Raw genomic sequence first — 21,742 nt, forward strand, 5'->3', positions numbered from 1 at the left:
CTCTACATCTACACAATTGGATCGTTCACGTTTCAACGCCCCTGCCTTTCTGGAAGAAAATATTCAAATGTAGGGTGGATTTTCACAGAATTGTAGTGTACAATAATCCGCCCACCATATAATCATAATGTGTATACTAAATAATGTTTAATTAACAAACCATTCCAAAGGGATATTCATAAGATTCCTTGTTAGGGGCATTCTCGGGGTTCATTCTCAGGACGTGGATAACCTGAAATTTTGCATGTGCAGGACGTGGACAGACGGTGTAGCTTTGATGTCGTCTGTTGTTTTTGTAAGGGATTAACTAGTCGGGAAGTGTTAAAATGTGAATTGTTTATCCGGAATTGTTAAAGTTTTGTTCACGCTGGTAAGCAAGTGACTATGATAGGTGAGTGAGTTCACTCAGAAATTGTTTTCAGTGTTGATTGATTTCATAAAATATGTTCACTCCGATAAATATACACCGAGGTATGGGGTTCACACAAGGGAGATAATATTCAAACATTACATTTAGAATTTTGTAAAAAACTACTGGGTGTAAAGAATTCAACCTGTAGTTTTATGATTTATGCCAAACTCGGAAGCTATCTTCTTCAATGCAAAAGAATGTTTAATTTGTGTTGTTCAGAATAAGAGTTGGATTCAGACGATCCCTCTCATGATGATTTTGAAACGTCCCCCGCCAAACGATTGCGGGCGTCTCCATCCTAACTCACACCTGGCCGTTCCTCTCTTTGCACTCCTTCCTCGTAACAAATAGTGAAAAGTGTCAATATTTAAAACAACTTTTTTTTTTAGAGTTAGTGTGATGTTTTTATTATCATCAACGTTCCATTGAGTCTTATATGTTTCCGAGTTAGATTGAAATTCATTGGTCCGCTTTTGAGCCAAACGGACTGTACTTGGAAAAGTATCTTATAGTGGTATCTACTGTACCGTAGGTGCATGAATGTTACTGAAAGGAACTGATGCAAAATAATGAATACTACCTATAGTCGTCTTGTCTTGCAGATCTCAGAAGGGCTCTGAAAGTATATAATAACCCAAAATATGGGTTCATATGACAACAAAACAGTTCTTTCCCAAACGAATTCAGCTTTAGAAGTAAACAAATACAAGCTGAACAGACGCTTATCATCCTTTATGCATAGTGACATCCCAAGTCTTTCCAATAATTCTCAATATATATCACTGGATTTTCTATTCTAACTTAAGACCTTGAAAACTGATTCAGGACAATTTTGTTGTCGGGCAACAGCAGTCCAGGCATAGCAGATAACCTCTAAATAACAGAGTCGAGACAATAAAGAGAGTGAAGTATTGCAATATTGCATTTTGTCAGGTACGATATCACTGAGTCTATTCAACCAGTAGAAGTGTCGTATGACATGAATGAATAATAATTCCAAATAAGGACAAACTTGCAGGTCAGTGATAGCCAGGTATATTATTTATCACTCTACATCTACACAATTGGATCGTTCACGTTTCAACGCCCCTGCCTTTCTGGAAGAAAATATTCAAATGTAGTGTGGATTTTCACAGACTTGTAGTGTACAATAATCCGCCAAGCATATAATCATAATGTGTATACTAAATAATGTTTAATTAACAAACAATTCCAAAGGGATATTCATAAGATTCCTTGTTAGGGGCATTCTCGGGGTTCATTCTCAGGACGTGGACAACCTGAAATTTTGCATGTGCAGGACGTGGACAGACGGTGTAGCTTTGATGTCGTCTGTTGTTTTTGTAAGGGATTAACTAGTCGGGAAGTGTTAAAATGTGAATTGTTTATCCGTAATTGTTAAGGTTTTGTTCGCGCTGGTAAGCAAGTGACTATGATAGGTGAGTGAGTTCACTCAGAAATTGTTTTCAGTGTTGATTGATTTCATAAAATATGTTCACTCCGATAAGTATACACCGAGGTATGGGGTTCACACAAGGGAGACACTATTCAAACATTACATTTAGAATTTTGTAAAAAACTACTAGGTGTAAAGAATTCAACCTGTAGTTTTATGATTTATGCCGAACTGTGACCATTGTTCAGTTAGCGTGTCGCTGAAATCTATTAAACAGATGAAAGAAGCCTATTCAAGATTCATTTATAATTACGATAATATTGATATAAATTCCTTTCGGCAAAATGTGGCTGATGTTAATTGGGATTTTCTTACACAAAATGATGATGTTGATGCCATTGCTTCAAAATTTGTTAATACATTAACAGACTTATGTAAATCAAATATTCCAAATAAAACTGTTGTGATTCGTCCAAATGATGCTCCGTGGATGAACGGATTTATAAGAAAACTTATGCGTAAGAAAAATAGAATTCATAGGAAGGCTAAACGTAGTAACTTGCCTAATGCTTGGGAAAAATTTAGAAAAAGTCGAAATAAGCTTATCTCAGAGATACGTAAAAGTAAGTCATTGTATGTTGAAAAACTTGATAATGTTGTCAATACAGAACATGGTAGTAAATCTTGGTGGCGGATTGTTAAACATTATCTTAAGAAAACAGATAAAGCTAAGATATTTCCACACATTGAACACAATGGTGTTGTTTATGAAGATGATATTGAGAAAGCAAATATTTTTAATGACTACTTTGTGAGTATGGCAGCGGTTAACAGTTCTTCTGATGATGTTAATGTATATTCTGATATTAACGTGGAAAATTGTCTCACTGATATAAGATTACAAAGCGTTGAAGTAAGGGATATTTTACTGTCGCTTGATGTCACTAAAGCAACTGGTCCAGATCATCTTAGCAATCGTGTCTTAAAATGTTTAGCTGAACAATTGTCTATTCCACTTTGTAACCTGTTTGATATTTCTTTGTCCTCTTCTCAATTTCCAGATATATGGAAATGTTCATCCGTTGTTCCAATTTATAAGAAAAATAATGTTCATGATTATACTAATTATCGACCGGTTTCACTTACTAGTTGTCTTTCAAAAGTATTTGAGAAGTGTGTTTTAAATATGTGTCAAATTTTTTTCTAGATAATGGAACTATTACTTCATTACAGTCAGGTTTCACGACTGGTGATTCTACGTCATACCAGCTCACTCATTTGTATGACTATATAGCTAAGGCGATGGATAGTGGCAAGGAGGTACGCGCTGTATTCTGCGATATAAGTAAAGCGTTTGATAGGGTTTGGCACAAGGGTCTTTTGCATAAGTTATGGGCTAGTGGAATTCGCGGATCTCTTTTATTATGGTTTGAAAGTTATCTAAATAATAGAAAACAGTTTACAGTAATAAATGGGTATAAGTCAAATGTTAAATCAATTGAAGCTGGCGTCCCTCAGGGATCAGTCCTAGGACCTTTACTCTTTTGGTTTATATCAATGATATTGTTGAAGATATACAGTGTAATATTAAATTATTTGCCGATGATACATCCTTATATGTGATAATTGATGACCCTATGGTATCTTCCAATATGTTAAACGATGATTTAGAAATAATAGCTAAATGGGCCCACACATGGAAAGTAAACTTTAATCCCAATAAAACTGAATCTATCATTTTTTCTAGAAAGAAAACAGTAACATCAATGCCAGATCTTATAATGAATGATATACCGATAAAGTCTGTTGACACTCATAAACATCTGGGGCTGACTTTACAAAGTGATGGCCACTGGAATATACATATAGATGATATTATTTCTAAAGTCAGTCCTATGATCAATTGTTTAAGAAGTCTGAAATACCGCCTTCAGAGGAAAACCCTCCAAACCCTGTATAGTTCATTTGTTTTACCACTTTTTGGAATAACTGTACACAAACTCAAGAGTTATTGTTAGAAAAACTTCACTTAGATGCTTTAAGAACCATATGTGGATCAGTTAGAGGAGTTTGTCATTCCAAAATCTACCATGAAACTGGTTTTTCATCATTAAGGGAACGTCGTAAAAACCACCAAATGTATGTATTTCATAAAATGTTCCATAATAAAACTCCAAAGTATTTATCAGATCTAATTCCAATAAACATATCCTCTGTATCCACATATGGATCTAGATCTAGTAATATGCTTCAAGTACCATTATGTCGTACAGAAACATATAAAAAATCGTTTTTACCATCCTCTGTGATGGAGTGGAACAAGTTAGATAATGATACAAGAAACATAGATTCCGTTGCCATGTTCAGGAAACACTTTGATCGAAATGTCTCATCCAACGTACATCATGTCTTCAGAAACACTGGTAATAGATTTAATCAAATAATTCATTGTAAGTTAAGACTTGGCTGTAGTGACTTAAACGCACATAAATTTGACCGTTTTCTTCAAAATACGTCTACTTGCACTTGTGGCCATCATTATGAAGATGCCATTCATTTTCTATTTATCTGTCCAAATTTTAATACAATTCGATCGCAGTGTTTCTATTACATAAATGGTTTTAATATTCAATCTGTACTATGTGGAAGTTACTCATATTCTGACGAAATCAATGAAAATATTGTAAAATCTGTACATGACTATTTTACCTTAACAAAACGATTTTTTACCTAATTGATTAATTATACTACTGTCTTTTTCATTAAGTCTTTTACTCCTCAAATGGTGTGTTCTCTTGTCTGTAATGATGAATGTATATAAAATGTTTCCCATCGCATTGTATTCGGAGAGGTATTTCTATAGGCTTATAGCCTGTTTACCAATCCGTTCATTTAATAATGAATAAATATTGTTTAAAAATAGTGAAAATAATACCAATGGCAATTATGTTGAAACTTCATTGATGACTTTCCTCATGCAAGTCCGCGTGGGTGGATGTACTATCTGAGAAACAGTTAGTTATAATGTGTGAAAACAAATGGTTAGATGTGCACAGTGTTAGAGTTTAGAGTCATCCAAGACAACAGAGCCAGCCACCTTCGTTACCAACTTACTTGATGTTAAGGCAAAGTATTGTCACAGCAACCAACAGCACAGCGCTACAAAGTCCAAGGGTAGAGTTAATTTGGACCTCCATGCCATTGTCTGTACATGCCAGATCTTTCTTAGCTGCGGATACACGTAAACAATCGGAGTAATTCGTATTCGCCTGGGAAAGGGATATGTATGTTGTCAGAAGCAACATGCATAATGCCACAGTAGTATTAATATCACTACAGTAGTATTCTTAACACTACAGTTGTATTAATATCACTACAATAGTATCTATAACACTACAGTAATATTCTTAACACTGCAGTAACATTTATAACACTCAAGTAATAATTATAACACCGCAGTAATATTTATAACACTACAGTATCAACAGTTATATTTATAACACTGCAGTATCAACAGTAATATTATAACACTGCAGTAAAATTTATAACACTCCAGTATCTACAGTAATATTTATAACACTGCAGTAATGTTTCTAACACTGCAGTATCTACAGTCATATTATAACATGTCAGTAATATTTATAACACTGCAGTTTCTACAGTCATATTTATAACATTGCAGTAATATTTAGAACACTGCAGTATCTACAGTACTATTTATAATACTGCAGTAAAATTTATAACACTCCAGTATCTACAGTAATATTTATAACACTGCAGTAATGTTTCTAACACTGCAGTATCTACAGTCATATTATAACATGTCAGTAATATTTATAACACTGCAGTTTCTACAGTCATATTTATAACATTGCAGTAATATTTAGAACACTGCAGTATCTACAGTACTATTTATAATACTGCAGTAATATTCATAACACTGCAGTAAAACTTATAAAACTGCAGTATCTACAGTAATATTTATAGGACTGCAGTAATATTTATGACACTGCAGTAAAATTTATAACACTGCAGTAAAATTTATAACACTGCAGTAAAATTTATAACACTCCAGAATCTACAGTAAAATTTATAACACTGCAGTAATATGTATGACACTGCAGTACCTACAGTAATATTTATAACACTACAGTATCTACAGTCATATTTATGACACTGCAGTAATATTCATAACACTGCAGTATCTGCAGTAATATTCATAAAACTGCAGTAATATTTATAACACTGCAGTATCTACAGTAATATTTATAACACTGCAGTACTATTTATAACACTGCAGTATCTATAGTAATAATTATAACACTGCAGTAATATTTATAACACCGCAGTAATATTTATACCACTGCAGAATCTACAGTAATATTTGTAACACTGCAGTAATATTTATAACACTGCAGTAATATTTATACCACTGCAGAATCTACAGTAATATTTGTAACAGTGCAGTTATATTTATAACACTGCAGTACGTACAGTAACAATCATAACACTGCAGTATCTACAGTAATATTTATAACACTGCAGTAATATTTATAACACTGCAGTATCAACAGTAATATTACAACACTGCAGTAAAATTTATAACACTCCAGTATCTACAGTGATATTTATAACACTGCAGTAATGTTTATAACCCTGCAGTATCTATAGTAATAATTATAACACTGCAGTAATATTTATAACACCGCAGCAATATTTATAACACTGCAGTATCACCAATATTATTTGTAACACTGCAGTAATATTTATAACACTGCAGTAATATTTATAACACTGCAGTATCTACAATATTATTTGTAACACTGCAGTAATATTTATAACACCGCAGCAATATTTATAACAGTGCAGTATCTACAGTATGATTTGTAACACTGCAGTATTATTTGTAACACTGCAGTAATATTTATAACACTGCAGTAATATTTATAACATTGCGGTATCTACAGTAATATTTATAACACTGCAGTAATATTTATAACACTGCAGTTTCTACAGTCATATTTATAACATTGCGGTATCTACAGTAATATTTATAACACTGCAGTAATATTTTAAACACTGCAGTTTCTACAGTCATATTTATAACACTCCAGAATCTACAGTAAAATTTATAACACTGCAGTAATATGTATGACACTGCAGTACCTACAGTAATATTTATAACACTACAGTATCTACAGTCATATTTATGACACTGCAGTAATATTTATAACACTGCAGTATCTGCAGTAATATTCATAAAACTGCAGTAATATTTATAACACTGCAGTATCTACAGTAATATTTATAACACTGCAGTACTATTTATAACACTGCAGTATCTATAGTAATAATTATAACACTGCAGTAATATTTATAACACCGCAGTTATATTTATACCACTGCAGAATCTACAGTAATATTTGTAACACTGCAGTAATATTTATAACACTGCAGTAATATTTATACCACTGCAGAATCTACAGTAATATTTGTAACAGTGCAGTAATATTTATAACACTGCAGTACGTACAGTAACAATCATAACACTGCAGTATCTACAGTAATATTTATAACACTGTAGTAATAGTTATAACACTGCAGTATCTACAGTTATAGTAATAACGATGCAGTACCATTTATCCCACAGCAGTACTATTTATACGACTACAGTAATATTTATAACACTACAGCAATATTCATAACACTGCAGTATCTACAGTGATATTTATAACACTGCATTATCTACAGTAATATTCATAATACTGCAGCAATTTTTATAACACTGCAGTATCTACAGTAATAGTAATATCAATGCAGTACTATTTATACCACAGCAGTACTATTTATACGACTACAGTAATATTTATAACACTACAGCAATATTCATAACACTGCATTATCTACAGTAATATTTATAACACTGCATTATCTACAGTAATATTCATAATACTGCAGCAATATTTATAACACTGCAGTATCTACAGTAATAGTAATAACACTGCAGTACTATTTATACCACAGCAGTACTATTTTTACGACTACAGTAATATTTATAACACTACAGCAATATTCATAACACTGCATTATCTACAGTAATATTTATAAGACTGCATTATCTACAGTAATATTCATAACACTGCAGCAATATTTATAACACTGCAGTAATATTTATAGCCATGCAGTAATTTTTATATCACTGACGTAATATTCATAACACTGCAGTAATATTTATAACACCGCAGTAAAATTTATAACACTGCAGTATCTACAGTAAAATGTATAACACTGCTGTAATATTTATAACACTGCAGTATCTACAGTAAAATGTATAACACTGCTGTAATATTTATAACACCGCAGTAATAGTTTTACCTCTGCAGAATCTACAGTAATATTTGTAACACTGCAGTAGTATTCATAACACTGCAGTGTCTACAGTAATATTTATAACACTGCAGTAATGTTTATAACACTGCACGAATATTTATAACACTACCGTTATATTCACAACACTACAGTAACATTTATAACACTACAGTGATATTTATAACACTGTAGTAAAATTCATAAGACTGCACTAATATTTATAACACTGCAGTAGTATCTATAACACTGCAGTAATATTTGTAACACTGCAGTATCTACACTAATATTTCTAACACTGCAGCAATATTTATAACACTACAGAAATATTTATAACACTACAATAATATTAATAACACAGCAGTAACATTTATCACACTACTGTAATATTTATAACACAGCAGTATCTACATTAATGTTATAACACTGCAGTAATATTTATAACACTACAGAAATATTTATAACACTACATCAATATTGATTACACCGCAGTAATACTTATAACACTACAGTAATATTTATAACACTACAGTAATATTGATAACACTACAGTAATACTGATAACACTGCTGAATTATTCATAACACTGCAATATCCACAGTAATATTTATAACACTGCAGTAATATTTATAACACTACAGTAATATTTATACCACTGCAGTAATATTTATAACACTGCAGTAATATTTATAACTGCAATATATAGTCATATTTATAACATTGCAGTAATGTTTATAACACTGCAGTAATATTTAAAACACTACAGTAATATTTATAACACTGCAGTAATATTCATAACGCTGTAGTATCTACACTAATATATATAAAACTGCAGTAATATTTACAACACTGCAGTAATATTTATAACACTACAGTAATATTTATAACACTACAGTAATATTGATAACACTGCAGTAATACTGATAACACTGCTGTATTATTCATAACACTGCAGTAATATTTATAACACTGCAGTATCTACAATATTATTTGTAACACTGCAGTAATATTTATAACACCGCAGCAATATTTATAACAGTGCAGGTATTTCTACGGTAATATTTATAACACTGCAGTAATATTTATAACTGCTGCAGTAATATTTATAACACGTGCGGTATCTACGGTAATATTCATAACACTGCAGTAATATTTATAACACTGCAGTTTCTACAGTCATATTTATAACACTGCAGTATCTACAGTAATATTTATAATACTGCAGTAATATTCATAACATCGCAGTAAAATTTATAACACTACAGTATCTACGGCAATATTTATAACACCGCAGTAATATTTATAACACTGCAGTAATATCTATAACACTGCAGTAATATTTATAACACTGCAGTATCTACAGTAAAATGTATAACAATGCGGTAATATTTATAACATGCGGTATCTGCAGTAATATTTATAACACAGCAATAATATTTATAACAGTATTTATAACACAGTAATATTTATAACACTGCGGTAATATTTATAACACTGCAGTATCTATAGTAATAATTATAACACTGCGGTAATATTTATAACACTGCAGTAATATTTATATACTGCATCTACAGTAATATTTATAACACTGCAGTAATATTTATAACACTGCGGTAATATTTATAACCACTGCAGTAATATTTATAACACTGCAGTAATATCTATAAGTTATAGTAATATTTATGCACTACCGTAATATCCCATAACAGTACTATTTATACGACTACGGTAATATTTATAACACTGCAGTAATATTCATAACACTGCGGTATCTACGGTGATATTTATAACACTGCATTATCTACAGTAGTAATATTGCGGCAATGTTTTATAACACTGCGGTAATCTTTATAACTGCAATATCAATGCGGTAATATTTATAACACTGCAGTACTATAACTGCAGTAATATTTATAACACTACAGTAATATTTATAACACTGCGGTTATCTACACTGTAATATGGCTAATATTATCTATAACGGTACTGCAGTAATATTTATAACACTGTAATGTTTATAAACACTACGGTAATATTTATAACACTGCAGTAATATTTATAACACTACGGTACATTTATTCACTGCAGTAATATTTATAACACTGCGGTAATATTTATAACTGCTGCGGTAATATTATACAGTAATATTTATAACACTACAGTAATATTTATACTGGCACTACTGTATTATTCTATAACACTGCAGTAATATTTATAACACTGCAGTAATATTTATAACACTGCGGTAATACTACAGTAATATTACCGACTGCAGAACTACAGTAATATTCAATATAACACTGCGGTAATATTTATATTCATAACACTGCAGTAATATTTATAACACTGCAGTAATATTTTTTAACACTGCAGAATCTACAGTAATATTTATAACACTGCGGTAATATTAATAACACTGCAGTATCTACAGTAATATTTATAACACTGCAGTAAGTATCTACAGTAGTAATATTTATAACACTGCGGTAATATTTATAACACTGCAGTAATATTTATAACACTACAGTAATATTTATAACACTGTGGTAATATTCACAAACACTGCAGTAATATTTTATAACACTGCAGTAATATCTATAACACTGCAGTAATATTTAATAACACTGCAGTATCTACAGTAATATTGATAACACTGCGGTAATATTTATAACACTGCAGTAATATTTATAACACTACAATATTAATAACACTGCAGTAATACGGTAATTTATAACACTGCGGTAATATTTATAACACTGCAGTATCTTCAGTAATATTTATAACACTGCGGTAATATTTATAACACTGCAGTAATATCTATAACACTACGGTAATATTTATAACACTTGCAGTAATATTTATAACACTGCAGTAATATTTATAATACTCACAGTAATATTTATAAACAAATATTTATAACACTGCGGTAATATTTATAACACTGCGGTAATATTTATAACACTGCAGTATGCAGTAATAACTTGCTGCAGTAATATTTATAACACTGCGGTAATATATTTATAACACTACGGTAATATTTATAAACACTGCAGTAATATTTATAACACTGCGGTAATGTTTTAAACACTGCGGTATCTACAGTAATATTTATAACACTGCTAAGTAATATTTTATAACACTGCGGTAATATTTATAACACTGCGGTAATATTTATAACACTGCAGTAATATTTATAACACTGCAGTATCTACAGTAATATTTATAACACTGTAGTAATATTTATAACACTGCGGTAATATTTATAACACTGCGGTAATATATTAATAATAACACTGCAGTAATATTTATAACACTGCGGTAATATTAATAACACTGCAGTACACTACAGTAATATTTATAACACTGCAGTAATATTTACAACACTGCAGTATCTACGGTAATATTTATAACACTGCGGTAATATTAATAACTCGCAGTTGCATTGCTTCAGTATCTACAGTAATATTTTATAACACTGCAGTAATATTTGATAACACTGTATCTACGGTAATAGTTTTATAACACTGCAATATTCATAACACAGCGGTAATATCTATAACACTGCAGTAATATTTATAACACTGCAGTATCTAAGTAATATTATAACACTGCAGTAATATTTTATAACACTGCAGTAATATTTATAACACTGCAGTAATATTTATAACACTGCAGTAATATTTATAACACTGCAGTAATATTTATAACAGTATCTGCAGTAATATTTATAACACTGCAGTAATACAGTAATATTTCATAACACTGCAGTAATATTCATAACACTGCAGTATCTACAGTAATATTTATAACACTGCAGTAATATTTATAACACTGCAGTATCTACAGTAATATTTATAACACTGCAGTAATATTTATAACACTGCAGTAATATTTATAACACTGCAGTAATATTTATAACACTGCAGTAATATTTATAACACTGCAGTAATATTTATAACACTGCAGTAATATTTATAACACAGTATGTTTACAACACTGCAGTAATATTTATAACACTGCAGTAATATTTATAACACTGCGGTAATATTTATAACACTACAGTAATATTTATAACACTACAGTAATATTTATAACACTGCAGTATCTACAGTAATATTTATTGCAGTAGTATTTACACTGCAGTAATATTCATAACACTGCAGTAATATTTATAACACTGCAGTAATATTTACACTGCACTGCAGTAATATTTATAACACTGCAGTAATATTTATAACACTGCAGTAATATTTATAACACTGTATAGTATATTTATAACACTGCAGTAATATTTATAACACTGCAGTATATTCATAACACTGCAGTAATATAACACTACGGTAATATTTATAACACTGCAGTAATATTTATAACACTGCAGTAATATTTATATAACACTGCAGTAATATTTATAACACTGCAGTATCTACAGTAATATTATAAGTAATATTTATAACACTGCAGTAATATTTATAACACTGCAGTAATATTTATAACACTGCAGTAATATTCATAACACTGCAGGTATATATTAACACTACGGTAACACTGCAGTAATATTTATAACACTGCAGTAATATTTATAACACTGCAGTAATATTATAACACTGCAGTAATATTTATAACTACTACGGTAATATTTATAACACTGCAGTATCTACAGTAATATTTATAACACTGCAGTAATATTTATAACACTGCAGTAATATTTATAACACTGCAGTATTTACAGTAATATTTATAACACTGCAGTAATATTTATAACACTGCAGTAATATTTATAACACTGCAGTAATAATACTTATAACACTGCAGTAATATATTATAACACTGCAGTAATATCTATAACACAGTAATATTTATAACACTGCAGTAATATTTATAACACTGCAGTATTATCTATATACATATTGTAATATTGATAATACTGCAGTAATATTTATAACACTGCAGTATCTACAGTAATATTCATAACACTACAGTAATATTTATAACACTGCACGGTAATATTTATAACACTACAGTAATATTTATAACACTGCAGTAATATTTATAACACTACAGTAATATTTATAACACTGCAGTAATATTAATAACACTGCAGTAATATTTATAACACTGCAGTAATATTTATAACACTGCAGTAATATTTATAACACTGCAGTAATATTTACAACAATGCAGTATAACACTACAGTAATATTAATAACACTGCAGTAATATTTACAACACTGCAGTAATATTTACAACACTACGGTAATATTTATAACACTACGGTAATATTGATAGCACTGCAGTAATGCTCATAACACTATGGTATCTACAGTAATATTTATAACACTGCAGAAATATTTATAACACTGCAGTAATATCTTCAATAAGTGTAGTTATTTATAACACTGCAGTAATGTTTTATAACACTGCGGTAATGTTTATAATATTTCATAACACTGCAGTAATATTTATAACACTACAGTAATATTTATAACACTGCAGTAATATTAATAACACTGCCGTTTCTACAGTAATATTTATAACACTGCAGTAATGTTTATAACACTGCAGTAATATTTATAACACTACAGTAATATTTATAACACTGCAGTAATATTCATTACGCTGTAGTATCTACAGTAATATTTACAAAACTGCAGTAATATTTACAACACTGCAGTAATATTTATAACACTACAGTAATATTAATAACACTGCAGTAATATTTATAACACCGCAGTAATATTAATAACACTACAGTATCTACAGTAACATTTATAACACTGCAGTACTATTTACAACACTGCAGTATCTACAGTAATATTGATCACCCCCCAGTAATATGTATAAAACTGCAGTTTGTACAGTAATATTGAAAACACTGCAGTAATATTGATAACACTGCGGTAATATTTATAACACTGCAGTATCTACAGTAATATTCATAACACTACAGTAATATTTATAACACTACAGTAATATATATAACACTGCAGTAATATTCATAACACTGCAGTTATATTTATAACACTACAGTAATACTACAATAATACTGCAGTCAATTTAAAACATGAGTCGAATGTCGATTGTCTCGAATATTATGCATAACTCGAGATGACTCGAAATGGAAAATTGGTCCCATGAGATTCAAACAACAGTAATCTTGTATACATAAGCCGAAGTCAGTCAATGAGAAGTTAGTTGGTGTTGCTAACTGAACAAACCAGTGCGGAGTGCTAGTATTGAAATGTGTTCTCATTTATATACTGTTTGTTTCCATTATCCATTATTATCTATTATCTATGTCGCCTAATGTATTGTTGTGCTATATTTAGATATGATGTGCTCAATAAAGGAAATGTTCAATCATCTTTTTTTTTCTACCCTCATAGACATACCTATGTCTCGAATACATCGATAAGTCGAATCTATTACTTGGTCCCCAGCGATTCGACTCATCGGGATTTGACTGTATATATAACACTGCAGTAATATTTATAACTGCAGTATCTACAGTAATATTTATAAGATTGCTGTAATGTTTATAACACTACAGTAATATTAAAAACACTGCAGTAATCTTTATAACACTGCAGTAATAATAATAACACTGCAGTAACATTTATAACACTACAGTAATATATATAACACTGCAGTAATATTCATAACACTGTAGTAATATCTATAACACTGCAGTAATATTTATAACACTGCAGTAACATTTATAACTGCAATATATAGTCATAATTATAACATTGCAGTAATGTTTATAACACTGCAGTAATATTTATAACACTACAGTAATATTTATAACACTACAGTAATATTGATAACACTGCAGTTATACTGATAACAGTGCTTTATTATTCATAACACTGCAGTATCCACAGTAATATTTATAACACTGCAGTAATATTTATAACACTACAGTAATATTTATAACACTGCAGTAATATTTATAACACTGCAGTAATATTTATAACTGCAATATATAGTCATATTTATAACATTGCAGTAATGTTTATAACACTGCAGTAATATTTATACCACTACAGTAATATTTATAACACTACAGTAATATTGATAACACTGCAGTCATATTTATAACACTGCAGTATCTACGGTAATATTTATAACACTGCAGCAATATTTATAACTCCAATATCTACAGTATTATTTATAACATTTCAGTAATGTTTATAACACTGCAGTAATATTTATAACACTACATTCATGTTCATAACACTACAGTAATATCAATAACACTGCAGTAATATTTACAACACTGCAGTAATATTTACAACACTGCACTAATATTTATAACTCTGCAGTATCTACAGTAATATTTATAACATTGCAATAATAATTATAACACTGCACTAATATTTATAACACTACCGTAATATTTACAACACTACAGTAATATTTATAACACTGCAGTAATATTTATAACACAGCAGTAATATTTACAACACTGCAGCATCTACAGTAACATTCATAACACTGCAGTATCTACAGTAATATTGATCAAACCGCAGTAATATGTATAACACTGCAGTATCTACAGTAATATTTAAAACACCACAGTAATATTGATAACACTGCGGTAATATTTATAACACTACCGTAATATTCACAACACTACAGTAATATTTATAACAATACAGTAATATTTATAACACTGCAATAATATTCATAACACTGCAGTAATATTAATAACACTGCAGTAATATTTATAACTGCAATATATAGTCATATTTATAACATTGCAGTAATGTTTATAACACTGCAGTAATATTTATAACACTACAGTAATATTTATAACACTACAGTAATATTGATAACACTGCAGTCATATTTATAACACTGCAGTATCTACGGTAATATTTATAACACTGCAGCAATAGTTATAACACTGCAGTAATATTTATAACACTGCAGTAATATTTATAACTCCAATATCTACAGTATTATGTATAACATTGCAGTAATGTTTATAACACTGCAGTAATATTTATAACACTACATTCATATTCATAACACTACAGTAATATTAATAACACTGCAGTAATAACTAAAACACAGCAGTAATATTTACAACACTGCAGTAATATTTACAACACTGCACTAATATTTATAACTCTGCAGTATCTACAGTAATATTTATAACATTGCAATAATGTTTATAACACTGCACTAATATTTATAACACTACCGTAATATTTACAACACTACAGTAATATTTATAACACTGCAGTAATAGTTATAACACAGCAGTAATATTTACAACACTGCAGTATCCACAGTAATATTAATCACACCGCAGTAATATGTATAACACTGCAGCATCTACAGTAACATTTATAACACTGCAGTATCTACAGTAATATTGATCAAACGGCAGTAATATGTATAACACTGCAGTATCTACAGTAATATTTAAAACACCACAGTAATATTGATAACACTGCGGTAATATTTATAACACTACCGTAATATTCACAACACTACAGTAATATTTATAACACTACAGTAATATTTATAACACTGCAATAATATTAATAACACTGCAGTAATATTAATAACACTGCAGTAATCTTTATAACACTGCAGTAATAATAATAACACTGCAGTAACATTTATAACACAGCAGTAATATTTACAACAATGCAGTATCTACAGTAATATTAATAACACTGCAGTAATATTTACAACACTGCAGTAATATTTACAACACTACGGTAATATTTATAACACTACGGTAATATTGATAACACTACAGTAATACTCATAACACTGTAGTATCTACAGTAATATTTATAACACTGCAGTAATATTTATAACTGCAATATTTACAGTATTATTTATAACATTGCAGTAATGTTTATAACACTGCAGTAATATTTATAACATTACAGTAATATTTATAACACTACAGTAATAATTAGAACACTGCAGTCATAATAATAACACTGCCGTTTCTACAGTAATATTTATAACATTGCAGTAATGTTTATAACACTGCAGTAATATTTATATTTATAACACTACAATAATATTTATAACACTGCAGTAATATTCATAACGCTGTAGTATCTACAGTAATATTTATAACACTGGAGTAATATTTACAACACTGCAGTAATATTTATAACACTACAGTAATATTAATAGCACTGCAGTAAAATTTACAGCACCGCAGTAATATTAATAACACTGCAGTATCTACAGTAACATTTATAACACTGCAGTGTTATTAACAACACTGCAGTATCTACAGTAATATTGATCACCCCGCAGTATTATGTATAAAACTGCAGTATGTACAGTAATATTGAAAACACTGCAGTAATATTGATAACACTGCGGTAATATTTATAACACTGCAGTATCTACAGTAATATTCATAACACTACAGTAATATTTATAACACTACAGTAATATTTATAACACTGCAGTAATATTCATAACACTGCAGTAATATTCATAACACTGCAGTAATATTTATAACACTACAGTAATATATATATATATATAACACTGCAGTAATATTTATAACTGCAGTATCTACAGTAATATTTATAAGATTGCTGTAATGTTTATAACACTGCAGTAATATTTCTAACACTACAGTAATATTTATAACACTGCAGTAACATCATAACACTGCAGTATCTACAGTAATATTCATAACACTACAGTAATATTTATAACACTACAGTAATATATATAACACTGCAGTAATATTCATAACACTGCAGTAATATTTATAACACTACAGTAATATATATATATATATATAACACTGCAGTAATATTTATAACTGCAGTATCTACAGTAATATTTATAAGATTGCTGTAATGTTTATAACACTGCAGTAATATTTCTAACACTACAGTAATATTTATAACGCTACAGTAATATTTATAACACTGCAGTAATATTCATAACACTGCAGTATCTACAGTAATATTTATAACACTACAGTAATATTTATAACACTACCGTAATATTCACAACACTAGAGTAATATTTATAACACTACAGTAACACACAAAGAAAACATTCGCACAGAAACATACATTTTTCATCAAATACATATGTTTAATGTGTTCATATGGTTCAGAGGAGGCCTGCGACACAATTCCTCATTTATTGGCTTGACGACAGTGCGCATTACATCAATGTTAGTAGTTTGTGCTTACACGAACCACCTCGAGATCGTTTCTTTATCTATGTATTATCTCGTCTTTTTATGCTTTTTAATCTTCTTGCTAAAGCATAGAGTTGTCTATGTGTATCCAGACTATTTAAGAATACTTGAAAATGTTATTAGATATCAAAATTAAGTATGAAACTGAAATACTTACAATCAGTATGAGGCGGTAACTCGCACAGTGTGCATCCCGAACTGCACCTGAACATTTCATCTTCTTCCATTGATAGACACTCGTGTGAACAGTGATTCTGGCAGTCGTCGCCGAATAACCCTCGTCGGCATTTAATGCATTGTCCACTCTCTTGGTGACATGACTCATACCTCGGTTTACATGATTTACTGCAAAGTTTGCCGTACCGACCATCCATACATTTGTCCATTGAGCAGTTTCCCTGAATACTACATGCATATCCGTTACACTTCTCATCACATGAGTGTTGACAACTCTGTCCATACAAGTGACTCTCACAAAGTGTACAGTTTTCACAGAGCATACGCTCACAACGTAGACATCCTTCAGGACAAGGTATCTTACATGCAGGGTAACAGAAGCCATCAACACACCCCTCTGTACACATTGTCTTTCCTGTGTGGTTGTCCACAATACACCTGCCTTTTGAACAGGTCTCCTGACATGGATGTTGACAGTATATATCAGCATAGCCTGGTTCACACCCGTCAGTACATTTTCCGTCTTCATCACACTTTTCAAACAGACAGTTTTTGCAATTTGGAGATGCTAGAATTGAAGCGATGTAAACTGCAACTGAAATAGCACATGGAAATACAAATGAAAAATATAGAAAGAGATATCCACAAGTAACTCAGATGTTCACGGAGATAATTATCATCCCATACTCACCATATACTATAAATATAATCACCGAACAGAAGCGACAAAACCCTTTCCACATTTATAAGAAATCTCTGCTAAAAACAGAGTCTATTGAACAATTGTGACTTTATCATGTGCATATACTAGTATTTGTTCAGCAGTATTGCAGCTGTACGATATTTTCTGTGAACAAATCGAGTCTGGACCAGACAAGTGATTGTCACCATGCTATACGATGACAGAGCATGTGTTTAGGAATCACTATGAAATTTTGGTATTCCAAACATGATAACAAGAATAGTAAATATTTGAGTGATTAACATGTCACAAAGCAGGATGTTGAAAATGTGTTATCATCGTTAAACAATTTACCAAGGCGACGGGACCAGATGGTATTGGAAACCGTTTCTTACGTTTGACATCATCTTCCTTGTCACATGAACTAACCTTCTAAATAAGTCGCTTCAAACATCAGTTTTTCCAGGTATATGCAAAGTATCATCTGTCATACCAATCCACAAGAAAGGGAATATTAACGACTGTTCTAACTATTTTATAGGGTCAAAATCTATTTTAGACCATGAGTCATGTCAACACCTGCTGTTTCTATTTTTAGAAGAGTCTATATTTAGACCCATGACTCATGTTCAGACATCTGGTGTTTCTATTTTTAGACTCTGATGGGTAATATAAGGTCCCCGAACAGTCCTCCATATCATTCTGACTTCAGTTGCCAGAGAACGTCCCTTCTGAAAAGATTCTATGTTCTTGACTCTACTGGTTCCATCTTGTATAAAGATGCACTACAAAGAAAGAACTTGGCAAAGGAAGAAGTCAAGGCCTTGAAAGAAGCAAAACAGGGACACTTAGCTTTGCAAAGGTTTGTTATTTCTGTAATAATGAATGAATTTAATGAAAATGTAGTTTGAGAAATGGATTTCACATCACAAGATATCAAATATGAGGAAATAATATTAGCAACTCACAAAAGGGCCACTCACTGCTTTGTGGTTGTTTGGAGTTCAGTGTATGTCTGTATGTCTGTCTGTCTGTATTCTGTAGTTTTCATATTTTAAATGTTTTGTGTTTGCAGGCTACTTCGAGAGAAATATTACAAACATGGGGACAAGGCAAAGAGGTAACCATCTAAGTATGTGTCCCTCATCATTGACAACATGGACCAAAACAAGACAAACCTTCCTGTATTTCCAGAACAATCAAAGGTACACATGTGTGATGATTACATATTGAATCACAGGCTCCTCAAACCATTGAACAGTTGACACTCATATTTCAAAAGCTGAATATAATGAAATTTTTAAACTTATCCTATCTCACGACTTGCACCTCTCTCTCTTCATTCGACCATGAGTGGAAGCCATTAAACTTTTGCTCCAGGCCTTCCTTGTCCCTGTCCCCGTGCTGTGCATGCCTTCCTGCCTTAGCCATGCTCACTAGGCTGTGACAGCACGTGGCATCGCGAGTCCTCACCCGCGTGATCACCTTCCATACTCATTCTCTTTCTTGTCGCTCCACAGAGTGGACGTGAAAATTTTTTCGGCTGAGAATTGCTCAAAATGGATAAGCCTGTTCAGGCCAGTAAACGAAAGTTTTGCGCCCGTTGTAATAAAGTCTTTTCAGCTTGGGACCCACACACATCGTGTGTTGATTGTGTGGGTTGTTGTGATTGGGACACACGTTGTCCTAAGTGTTCAGGACTGTCTAATGAGGCTTTTAAATCTTACAAACGTGCTTGTGCCAGACGTTTGGCAGATAGGGCTAGGAATGCTTCTGCGGGGTTTGGTCCATCTCCCGCTAAGAAACAATGTTTAGATCGCCCCACCCTCCCTGCTCACCGTTCTAAATCGCCCGTCTCTCTTGACGAGGATTTTATGGACGCTTCGTCGGATTCCTATTTGTCTGAGAACGTTAAAAGTTCTCATGGGCATGCCAGGGTGGTAATGACTGATATTTCCTCTACGCAAGACCTGCGATCTACCTTATCTCGTAGATCCGTTTCTTCGGAAAGTTCACAGACTTCGAGAACTTCTAAGTCCAAGCATTCATCATCGAAGCAGGGATCGGCGCGGTTGGAACGTAACCGCTTCTTCTCCTACGGTTTTCCCACCGAAACAATTCACCCACACGAAGTTGAGTCACCATCTGGTGCGAAGGTTTGAATGCGTTCTTCTACTGCTGGGAGGAGTCGTTCTAGATCTCGCTCACATTTCGAGCTCTTGTCGTCCTTTCCAATGTACCAGTCCCAACCGATTCACCACCGTGATTCGCTTCACCACCTAGCCGTGCAGCCAAAGGTCGAACGAAGTTCACTCAGCCGAACCGGCTCACCTGACCGAACTGATTCACGTGAATCGAATGGGTTCACCAGGACGAACCGGTTCACATTCCCGAGCCAGCTCACTCTGCCGTCGGCGGCTCACCAGACTGCAATCAATCGAATGGGTTCACCTGACGGAACTGATTCACGTAATCGAATGAGTTCACCAGGACGAACCGGTT

General features: G+C 31.6%; 1 protein-coding gene across 1 annotated transcript; it reads right to left on the reverse strand.

Annotated features, from left to right (window-relative positions):
• Positions 1-794: 794 nt before the first annotated feature.
• On the reverse strand, positions 795-19,169 carry LOC124285746 (multiple epidermal growth factor-like domains protein 6). The gene is made up of 3 exons (XM_046722019.1): positions 18,539-19,169; positions 4,923-5,037; positions 795-1,028 (listed from the first exon to the last, which is right to left on the reverse strand). The coding sequence occupies exons 1-3, from the start codon at positions 18,963-18,965 to the stop codon at positions 989-991; spliced, it is 582 nt and encodes a 193-aa protein (XP_046577975.1). The 5' UTR covers positions 18,966-19,169; the 3' UTR covers positions 795-988.
• Positions 19,170-21,742: the final 2,573 nt, after the last annotated feature.

The sequence above is a fragment of the Haliotis rubra genome, unplaced genomic scaffold (assembly GCF_003918875.1).
Source record: "Haliotis rubra isolate DU_JTF1 unplaced genomic scaffold, ASM391887v1 Scf368, whole genome shotgun sequence".
NCBI lineage: Eukaryota > Metazoa > Mollusca > Gastropoda > Lepetellida > Haliotidae > Haliotis > Haliotis rubra.

Excerpts from the sequence above, each read along its gene's own strand:
- LOC124285746 (XM_046722019.1), bottom strand. The coding sequence starts at position 18,965 with ATGTGTACAGAGGGGTGTGTTGATGGCTTCTGTTACCCTGCATGTAAG. Across the intron at positions 5,038-18,538 it reads GTTACCGCCTCATACTGATT|CTAAGAAAGATCTGGCATGT; the intron begins GTAAGTATTTCA and ends GTGTATCCGCAG. Across the intron at positions 1,029-4,922 it reads ATACTTTGCCTTAACATCAA|AGCCCTTCTGAGATCTGCAA; the intron begins GTAAGTTGGTAA and ends ATATACTTTCAG.